Raw genomic sequence first — 10,830 nt, 5'->3', positions numbered from 1 at the left:
CTGGTAACCAAGCTTCCTAGAACAAAAGGGGGGCACGATACAATATGGGTAATCGTAGATCGACTTACGAAAAGCGCACACTTTCTACCCATCAAAGAAGCTTATTCTTCCGAGAAGATGGCAGAGATTTATATGAATGAGATCATATCCTGACACGGCGTGCCTGTGTCAATCGTCTCGGATAGGGATACTAGATTTACTTCTCGCTTTTGGCAAAAGTTTCATGAGAGTGTGGGTACGAAGTTACACATAAGCACTGCATACCACCCTCAAACTGACGGCCAGTCAGAAAGAACCATTCAAACACTTGTCGATATGTTGAGAGCATGTGTCTTAGACTTTGGGGGAAATTCGGATGACCACTTACCACTAGTGGAGTTTTCTTATAATAATAGTTACCATAGTGGAATTCGAATGGCACCTTACGAACTGCTTTACGGGAGGAAATGTAGGACCCCGGTGTGTTGGGGGGAGGTGGGACAAAGAGAAATTGCTCCAATTGACTTGATATCATTAACAAATAAAAAGATTGAATTGGTTAGAGCTCGACTGAAAGCAGCCCAGGAGCGACAAAAAGCTTATGCGGACAAAAGGAGGCGTCCTATCGAATTTCAGGTCGGAGATTATGTTCTATTGAAAGTGTCGACATGGAAAGGTATAATCCGTTTTCCAAAACGGGGTAAGTTAGGCCCTCGGTATATCGGGCCGTTTAAAATCTTGGCTCGAATTGGGAGGGTTGCATATCGATTAGAATTACCGCCTACTCTAGACGGAATTCACAATACCTTCCACGTATCGCAACTAAAAAAATGTCTCGCGGATGATACTGCGCTGGTATCACTCGAGGATATTGAGTTGGACGAAGGATTGAACTATGTTGAAAGACCGATAGCCATTAAAGACGTCAAGGTGAAGAAACTCCGCAATAAAGCCGTTAAACAAGTGTTGGTCCAATGGCTTCACCGAAAAGGGTCGGAGCTTACGTGGGAATCAGAAGACGAAATGCATAGACACTACCCTCTCCTTTTTGGTATGTCAATGTTTAAATAGTTATGTGTTCAGGTTTCGGGGACGAAACCTCTTTTAAGGGGGGTAGACTTGTAACACCCCAAAAATATTTAATATACATAAGTTAAATATAATATTAAAGGATGATGCCTAAATTTAGTTATGATGAAAATAGAGGGATCAAAGATGTAACTATCTAAAATTGGATTGATAAAATAACAATTAATAAAAACCCACACACAATACGTGTGTGGGAGTTCTGTGCGATCGAACAAGGCAGAGGAGAGGTGAAACCCTAGTTCAAGAAATCAAGCAATCCAATCCAAATTCATAAGCTAATTTAGTGCATGATCCCTAAATTGTGATTAGCTAACCCTAATCTCTTAAGTGGTAAGTTCAATTTCTGAAAATCTTGATTTGTAGAATGAGGGGATTAAACCCAATCTCGATTTCTTGAATCAAAATGGGGAAATCTGAGTTATAATTGCCTTTAGAGCAAGAATTATGCTTGATTTTAGGTTGTATGAAAAGTGTAGTGAAAACCCACTTTGTAAAGATTATGTTACTAATAGGAAGCTCATAATGATTATGATCATGTGTTAGTTGATGTATGAATTTGTTGGTGATGCTTGAATGCTAGATAAACTGATTTAGGATGAAAATCTATGTAAATTCAAAGGAAGGTGATTCTTGTGTTATGATGAACTAGTAGGTATATGCTTAATAGACTTGTACCTTGTACCTTAATTATGATGCCTACCAAGTGTTCGATGAAATGCCTAAAAGATGAATGTATATGAAAATGGTAGAATGAATCGATAAACTAAATGAAAGAATGAATGTTCTTATGTAGGCGTAAAGGAAGAAGGTACAAGCACCAAGAAAACGGAAGGAGCGCAAGATCGAGTTATGTTTCGTTGCATACAAACCCTTGTCATATTCTCTTTTTATTTAAATTTGATATAGAACTATCCTTGTATAACAAACGTGACAAATAGCGAGTAAATGACAAATCCTTGTGGATTTGGGTATGCTAACGAAAGTTGTGTTAAGCTATGCATTTTGACTGATTGAAATTAAATCGTGTCAAGTAAAGATGAACGCCATCCGTTCTAACGGATAGCTTTGAATGCCATAATGAATGTGAAAGTTATAATCCGTTATGCAGATAGAACAAAGAGTAATGTTGAAAGCAAATAACCCAATTAAACGGGTTGAATGTGTATGCTTAACTCTCAATGAGAGTGTTTATGCTAAACCCAATTAAACGGGTCGAATGTGTATGCTTAACTCTCAATGAGAGTGTTTATGCCTAACCCAACTATTTGGGTAGTCGAATGCGTAAAAGTAAGAATGTTTTTGTATGGATAAAGCTAAAACGAAAGGATTATGATTTAACTAGGGTGATAACTAACCTTTTAAAATTTTGATTGTTAATGTAGGTAAAACTCCGCTATAGGCGATTTGGAGATATGGAGCGAGCACGTGTTCAAGCCTTATTATACCAAGCGCTTCCGCTAGTTTAAATACATACTTTTGGGTCCATGTCTTGTTACTTTGTTAAATCTTGTTAGAAGTCTTACACTTGAAAAGTTGTTGTTTTTGTTTGGGGTAGTTTAATGCTAATAGGGTCGTAGGTGAATGTTGTCTATTATGTCAAAAACAGGGGGCATGTCCGTTTTACGAACGGGTCATGCCCAAATTTTGTAAAATTTCTATTATGTGTCAAAGTTGGTATTTTGATGTCCGAAAAATTATTCTTTTGTAAGTAATCTAACATTATGGAAAAGCGGACCTTACAATATCCCTACCCTATATATATATATATATATATATATATATATAGTGGAGAGTTCAAATGAGAAGAAATTTGTTGTAAGAAGAAAAAATAAGAAGTTTCAACCAATAAGAATGCTTCATTTTACTTCATTTAATATTTGCATTTAATTTTAATATAAGGGTATATTTGTAAACTTATATAGATAATTAATTTCTAGTTTTCCTCTTTAATAGCTAACTACATAAAATTTGTAATTTATTTTCAAAATATATATTTTTTCAAAAAATAAAAAAATAATAATTTAGAGTGTAGGACAAATTACTAGGTGTGTAGGATAAATTACGAGTCGTGTAGGATGAATTTAAATATGTTTAGGATAAATATCGAAATGTGTAGGATAAGTTTTTATGTGTGTAGGAAAAAAAAATAGTGTAGAGAATGATAGACTTTATAAGAAATTAATTACTTAAAGATAGTAATAAATGAGATGAAATAAAAACTACATAATATTTTACAATTATACCCTTTATTCTTTTTCTTCTCAACTAAATTCTCTTCTCAAATGAACCTCCCCCTATATATATATATAGAAAAAGCGTATTGTACAAAATGGCTTAACGTACACTACGTACGCGATGTGAAATCGCATGTTATAAAATAGCATAGTTGAAATCGCATGTGATAATTTTGATGAAATCGCATGTTGGTTTTTTGTAACAATTTCGCATGTGATAATTTTGATGAAATCGCATGTTGGTTTTTTGTAACAATTTCGCATGTGGTAATTTTGATGAAATCGCATGTTAAAAACCAACATGCGAAATTGTTACAAAAAAATAACATGCGATTTCTATGTGGGATGAAGATCTGACGGCTGAGATGATCCCGTACGTAATGTAGGATAAGGGCTCTTGTACGTTAACCTAACTCTCTCTCTCTCTCTCTCTCTCTATATATATATATACACACACACACATACATACATACATAGAAACGGGATCAGGAGAAAATGGTTGGAAGTGTAAAAAAAGATGAGAACGGATCCTGACCAAACACGTGGCAGAGGGTGCTAAATGATATGCAGGGGGTAGATTGTCATTGTGCACGTTCCCCTCCATAACTCGCGTTATAAATCTGTTTCAAATAAAACTCCAAAAGTTTCCTACTAACATTTACCTCCTTTCCAAGCTTTCGAGATCTATGGCGTCTAACATGGATTCCGTTCGACAAAGTAATATTTGATGACGTTTTCATATTTGTTCCTGCAAATCATGCAACACATATAAACATATATGGTGCTTTGTTCTTTATGCTTGTTTCATTGTCGTTTCTTTTTCAAAGTAATATTTCACAATGCGTTTTATGTTTCAATTTTGTTCTTCATGTATCTAATATTTGGCATTTTCATTTGTTGTTTAACAAATTGTAAGAACTGATAAATGTTTATTAGGTCTAGTTTATTATTCAATTAATAACGTTTTCATCGATAATGTTATAAGGAAACAATTTCTATTTTAATGGCGTTTTTCTTAAATTGTTTCTCACTGTGTTTTCTCAGACGAAAGTGTTTCCTCGAATGAAAGGTTTTGCCCCAAAACTGGTTTACCATTTATCATTCCTGATGCTAGTGAAGAGATAAAGCCCAAAATGGACATGATATTCCCAAGCCTCGATGATTGTTATTCAATGTATGTTACGTATGCCAAGGCTTGTGTTTTTTCTGTCAGGAAAGGGACTGAAAAGATAAACGCCAAAGGAGAAAAACATATTAAGTATTACATGTGTACGAGATCTGGGGTATATAAGGACAAGAAGGTTGATACATTGGACCCCAATCAAAAGGAACAGACTGTGCGATCCAACTTTTCAAAGAGGACTGATGGTGGTGCACTATTATGTGTAATATTTGAGGCTGGATCATGGAAGGTGTATAAGTTTGTTGAGGAGCACAACCATGATCTTGTTGAACATCCTGATAAGCATTTTATTCCAACTGAACAACACCTCACTCAGCTCCAGAAGCATGTTATACACAGTATGTCTAAGTTGAATTTGGGCCCGGTTAAGGCGTTTAAAGTTATGAAGACTTGTTTTGGCGGTTTTAAAGACGTGGGTGTAAGTAAAGTTGATTTTAAGAACTACAAGAGGCAAATTAACTTATTTATAGGGGAATACGACGCTGAGATGGTTGTGAGACATTTGGATGAAAGAAACAGTCCCGACTTAATTTCTCGTACGTTTACTTCACAGACGAAGAGAAACGTTTGAAGGGACTTTTTGGTGTGATGATCAAACCACACGTAATTACAATGTGTTTGGTGATGTGATTTTGATTGATGACACGTATCGTTCCAACAAGTAATATTTATAATTCTATTTTTTCTGTTCTTTTGGCATTTTCTATGTTTACATGTATTGGCGTTTTGTTCTCGTTTCATTTTCTCTATGGCGTTTTCATATGCATATACTCTATGGTGTTTGTACCATTCACTGGTATAGACAATCACCACTGCAATGTTACATTTGGTGCTGCATTATTGGCGTCAGAAACTGCTGATACGTATATATGGTTGTTGAGAGTTTTTCTAAAAGCTTTTGGTTCTCAACCAAAAGTTGTCGTCACTGACCAAGATCTAGCAATGAAGAAGGCTATTTCTGTTGTAATTGAAACAAGGCATCGGTTATGTATGTGGCACGTAATGCATAAACTTTCTCTGAAGGTTGATTTTCTTATTTTTATGTTTGGCGTTTTAAGATATATGGCGTTTTAATATATATGACGTTTTAAGATATACGACGTTTTGTCCTTCTTAACTGTTTTTCATGTTAGTTTGTTTGTTTCTAATGTATATGTTTTTGCATGGCGTTTTCGTGCTATATATAGGTTGGTGTTAGGCTATGCAATTCCACCAATTTCAAAGAACGTATTTGTGGTGTTGTGTGGACGGATATTCTTACACCCGAAGAGTTTGAATCAGGATGGGAAGAGGTTATTGGAGAGTTCAATTTAAATGATAATGACTGGCTCTCTGATATTTTTGCACTCAGGGAATCTTGGATCCCTGCATACTATAGAATGGAGGAACTGTCGGGTCTTATGCGTACGACATCGAGGTCGGAGAGTGAGAACCATTTTTTTGGTCAAGTGTGCAATTCAAAATCTACTCTTGTTGAGTTCATGACTCATTACGAAACTACAATAGAAGCACATCATCACACGCACCAGAAAAATGATCATGAATCTCGATACAAGCATCCCCTGTTGAAAAGTAATTATAAAGTGTTGGAGGGCCAAGCTGTTGGTGCATATGTCTGTCGACTTCGTCTTGTATCTAGTCATGTGACTAGATAGGATAAACCAGTGCTCAGTATACTAGAAATTAGGGTTTGTATGTCAACAGGCCAATTCGCACGTGGCAAGAGCCAGTTCGTACGAAATGGCAATTCGTATGAGTGTGTCATGCCCATTTCATGCGGATTGGCAAACACTATAAATACCTGAGCTTGGTTGTCATTTGTAAGGTTTGGATTCCGGTAGCGAAGCTCTGCGGAAGTATCTCCAGGCTTGTAATCGTCATCAAATCAATACAAGAGATAGATTAAGTGATTCTGTGTGCAAACAAGTTGAAATAACTCCGATACGTCTGTTTCCGCCTTTCGTATTGTACGAGATCTCTTCTGAACGACTCGTTTGGGTCTAACAACGATCCTACAAGTGGTATCAGAGCTCAGGAGGAAGAGTTCATACCGATTTCAGCTTGTTTTCATCGAAATTTCCGACTTTTACTCATTCTTCTTCACATTTTTCAAAAGTAACAGAGTTTTTACGATTAAAATGGACTGATTTTCACATATAACATGCGAAACACAGTTTTAATCAATCCTTGAAAGAATTAGACCTAAAATCGACCTAAAACGTGATCAATTTTATCAAAAACATACCCGATCGTGTGACATCAGCATCATTTCGTTCGAAATGGCCCAATTCGTGTGAAACAGACCTCCATTTCGCACGAATTGGACTTCTAGATCGCATCAAAGTGACCAGTTCGTTTAAATAGTGTCAATTCGTTTGAAGAAACCTCCATTTCGCACGAAATGGTTATTTAGACTTCCACTTCGCATGAAATGGATTTCCAGTTCGCTTGAAAGTGTCCAGTTCGCTTGAAAGTGTCCAGTTCGTGTAAACAGTGTTCCATTTCGCACGAATTGAACCCTAAGTTGTCCAATTCGCTTGAAATCGTTCCAGGTCGCACCAAATACCTCCAATTCGCACAAATTGACCATTGAGATCTCCATTTCGCACGGCTTGAACTCAGTTCACACAAGAAGCCTCCAATTCGTTTGAATTTGAACCCAAGGTCGCACGAAATCCAGTTCAAGTTGTTTAAAGGTGAGCAGATCGTTTGAACAGTGCCATCAGGTCGTTTGAATCTCCAGTTTGATTGAACTTTGTGAATTTGTGAAACTGTTTTATCGAAACATGGAAGAAGAGTTTTACAACGCGTTTGCTACTACTCCAGCTGCTCCAGTTACAGTTGCCGAAACTCTTGAAATCGAAAATGAAACGGGAACCTTCCAAAAGCCTCCGAAGCTTATGTACATTGAGTATTTTAAAGGATGGCAGAATCGGCTTGAAAACTGGGTGCAAGCTTATAAGTTTGATGCATGGGTTTCGTGAGACAAAGATTACGTTAAACCGACAGATGAACGTGGAATGAAAAACCTTTAAGTGATTTTTCAGCAATTGAGAAATTAAAATACACCAGCGAAAAAATGATGATTAGCATTCTCCAACAAGCGGTAAAAGAAGATATTTTTGTTTTGCTTCAACATGAGGAAACTGCTAGATCAATTTGGTTAGCGTTGATTCAAAAGTTTAAGGGAAGTGCTGATATGATAAAAAAATAAACGTGCATTACTAAAGAAATCTTTTGATATGTTTACAGCTTGGAAAGGTGAAACAACTAAGAAGACTATCGATAGATATTGTCATATTGTCCAGGAAATGAAAAGATTGGACATAAAAAAAAAAGATGTTGAATGGGTTGATAAGCTATCTGATGCATTACCACAAGATAAATGATTTTAAAACATATGAGAAAATCTGAAAGTATGAATTTGTGTAAGTTCATTCAGAAGCTTGAAGAACATGAATTAGATGTTCAGAAAACTGCTATCATGAATGATCCAAGTGCTCAACAAGATGTTAGTTTATACTATAGAGGAAGCAAATTTGAGACTACTCCGAGTCCGAAGATTCAGACTGCTTTCAATGCTGATGGTACTTCCGGAACAAATGTTAGCACTACAACTCAGAGTGGTGGATACTCTTCATCTTATTCAAGTTTTGATCCAAATTTCTCAACACCAAGTTCTCAACGACAGAGTTCAACAAATCTGCAATGCAATGTTACATTGAATATTCAAAATGGTCAAAAATTTTCTCCAGAAACTGCAAAGCAACACATGGCATTGCTTGTCACTGTGTTAGAATCGTATGAAAGTTTAGTTGCTGGAAGAATCGGAAATCCGATGCTCACCAAAGAGGATTATGATCAGAATGATTCTGAAGAACTTGAGTTGATGGACATCAAGTGGTGTTTAACTAGTGTTTTGAGAAGAGCAGAAAAATTCAAACAAATCACCGGAAGAGATGATCTTCGTGATGCTGCTACATCTCAGCTAGGTTTTGATAAATCAAAGGTTACTTGTTTTCGTTGCCGAGAAAAAAGACATTTTAAACGAGAGTGCACAAATAGAGAAGCAGCCGGAAGACAAGATCCGTTTGGAAACAACGATTATCATCGAAAAGCAATTTATCATCAGGTTGCTCAACAACCGTCATCATCCCGTACTATTGAAGATGGAATAAAGAAAGCTTATCTAGTTAATCAAGATGATGAAAGATTGCCAGAGGGATTTAGCTGAGACAAATACATTCCGGTTGATTCAGAAAAAACAGCCTTTGTTGCTCAAATCTTGGAAGAAGAATCAGTCAAATCTAAGCCAAAAAGAAATAAGATTTTCAAGTCATCAGAAAGTGATGAAGACACCGATGATGAGGAAGAGTATATTAATACAGCTAGAAAAAATTTGGACTCATTTAGGGGTTGTTTGGTAGCCTCTTAATGACCATTCAGATACTACCTCTTAATGGTTTAAAACCTCTGAATGAATAAGAGGTAACATCAAGTCTGAATGGTTAAGAGATAACCTCTGAATAGTAAATCATCACATGTCACATTCTTCTACCTTCTCATTGGTAAAATTCTTAATGGTTCCATTAAAAGGTAGCCTCTTAATGACCATTCAGAGGCTACCAAACAACCCCTTAGTTTTAATTTGTTTTTTGCAGATAAAATTGAGATTTTGAAAGAGAAAAGGGCTGCTCGACTGAAGAGAGAATTGGAAGAATTGGAAGCTAAAAGGATTGCTGAAGAAAAAGAAAAAATGGAAGCTGAGAAAGCAAAAATTGAAGAGAGTGAAGCAAAAATAGTACTTGATGAAGAACCAATGGTGACTGAAAAGGTAGTTGAAAAAATCGTTGAAGTTGAAAAAAACGTCGAAGTTGAAAAGATAGTCGAAATTGAAAAGATTATCGAAGTTGAAAAAATTATCGAAGTTGAAAAGATAGTCGAAGTTGAAAAGATTGTCGAGGTCACAAAACGTTGTCTGAAATGTTTGTAACCATGCAAACATTGTGAAGAAAAAGACAAGAAGTATAGTGAACTAGACGAGTTGAAAGAAAAATTGTTGTTTGATGTTAAGTATGTAAAAGAATCGTATGATGTGCTGAACAGAACGGTTGATACTTTGAACAAGACAAACTTAGAAGTAGAAGCTGCCTCAACGATTATGAGTTCAACATTAATGACTAAGCAGAAGGCCATCAATCAGTATATTGAAGAGTGTGCAAAGCTGAAGCAGGATTTGGAAATCGAAAAGATTGAAAATGAAAGAATCAGACGATTGCTGCTGAGTTATTCAACTTGTGATTCTTTGATTGATAGAGTTTATCCTACTGTTGCAGGTCTTGAAGCTTTTCAAGATAAAAAGACGGAAGTTACGGATACTGGTAAGAAACAAAGTGTCAAGTATAACAAGTGTCCGTCTCCGATCTGGGAAAGTTATTCTCCCAAAAAACCAAATGAGGAACAATTAAAAAAGGCAGTCAATATAAAGTTAAAGTCCGAAACAACTGATGAGTTACCAGACAACATTGACGTTACATTCACAGCGTCTGACACTGATCATGAGTCTGAGTTATTAAAGAAAGTGGTCGATTAAGTGTTGGATATGGATGAAGAGTCAAAGTTGGAGTCTAAATATGAAAGTTCGAGTTCATCAGACAAGAGTCCGAGTTCACCAGTCAAAAGGGTTTACAATAAAGAATTTCTGTTATCAAAAAATAATTTGATTGATGAACCAATCAAAGTGGCATATACTTTGAATGATTCGGACAAATTATATTCTGATGAGAAATATCCAATAAGAAGTGTTAAAACTGAACAGATCAAATAGGTTTTCAAATTAACAGAAATTAATATTTCTGAAATAAAAGATGTAAATCTTACTGAAAAACCTAAAAAATGCACTTCAAGGGTTCAACAAAGATTGAACAAGAAAAAAAGGTTACAGTTCTGGTTCAGGTTTTCAACAAAAACCAAACCATAACGGTAATTTCAAAAAGAAAGGTTTAGGTTTTATTCCTCCATAAAATTATAAAAATGAGAAAATTTATAAACCAAAAACTAAATTTGCTTCAGGTACAAGTTCGGAAGAAGAAAAGGAGAAACTGTTCAGAAAACAGTCAAACAAAGAATTTCTCGCAGAAAAGAAAAAGAATGTTTTGAAAAAATCTGCAACAAGAGTTGACAGAAGAACTTGTTTCAAATGCCAAGAAGTTGGACACATTGCTTGGAATTGCCCCAAGTCCACTTACACAAAACAGGGAGTTACTTCTAACCCAGATTTGAAAAAGAAATGTGTTGATAAAACAAAACAACCAACAGAAAAATTCAAAGTGTTCAAAAATTCGA

At 35.8% G+C, this 10,830-nt stretch overlaps 1 protein-coding gene across 1 annotated transcript; it reads left to right on the top strand.

Annotated features, from left to right (window-relative positions):
- The first annotated feature begins 5,259 nt into the window (after positions 1 to 5,259).
- On the top strand, positions 5,260 to 6,140 carry LOC110934195 (protein FAR1-RELATED SEQUENCE 3-like). The gene is made up of 2 exons (XM_022177379.1): positions 5,260 to 5,448; positions 5,673 to 6,140. The coding sequence occupies exons 1-2, from the start codon at positions 5,260 to 5,262 to the stop codon at positions 6,138 to 6,140; spliced, it is 657 nt and encodes a 218-aa protein (XP_022033071.1).
- Positions 6,141 to 10,830: the final 4,690 nt, after the last annotated feature.

This window comes from Helianthus annuus, chromosome 4, assembly GCF_002127325.2.
Source record: "Helianthus annuus cultivar XRQ/B chromosome 4, HanXRQr2.0-SUNRISE, whole genome shotgun sequence".
NCBI classification, from domain to species: domain Eukaryota; kingdom Viridiplantae; phylum Streptophyta; class Magnoliopsida; order Asterales; family Asteraceae; genus Helianthus; species Helianthus annuus.
Note: the sequence above shows the minus strand (reverse complement) of the source record. Positions and strands in the feature narration are given on the sequence as shown.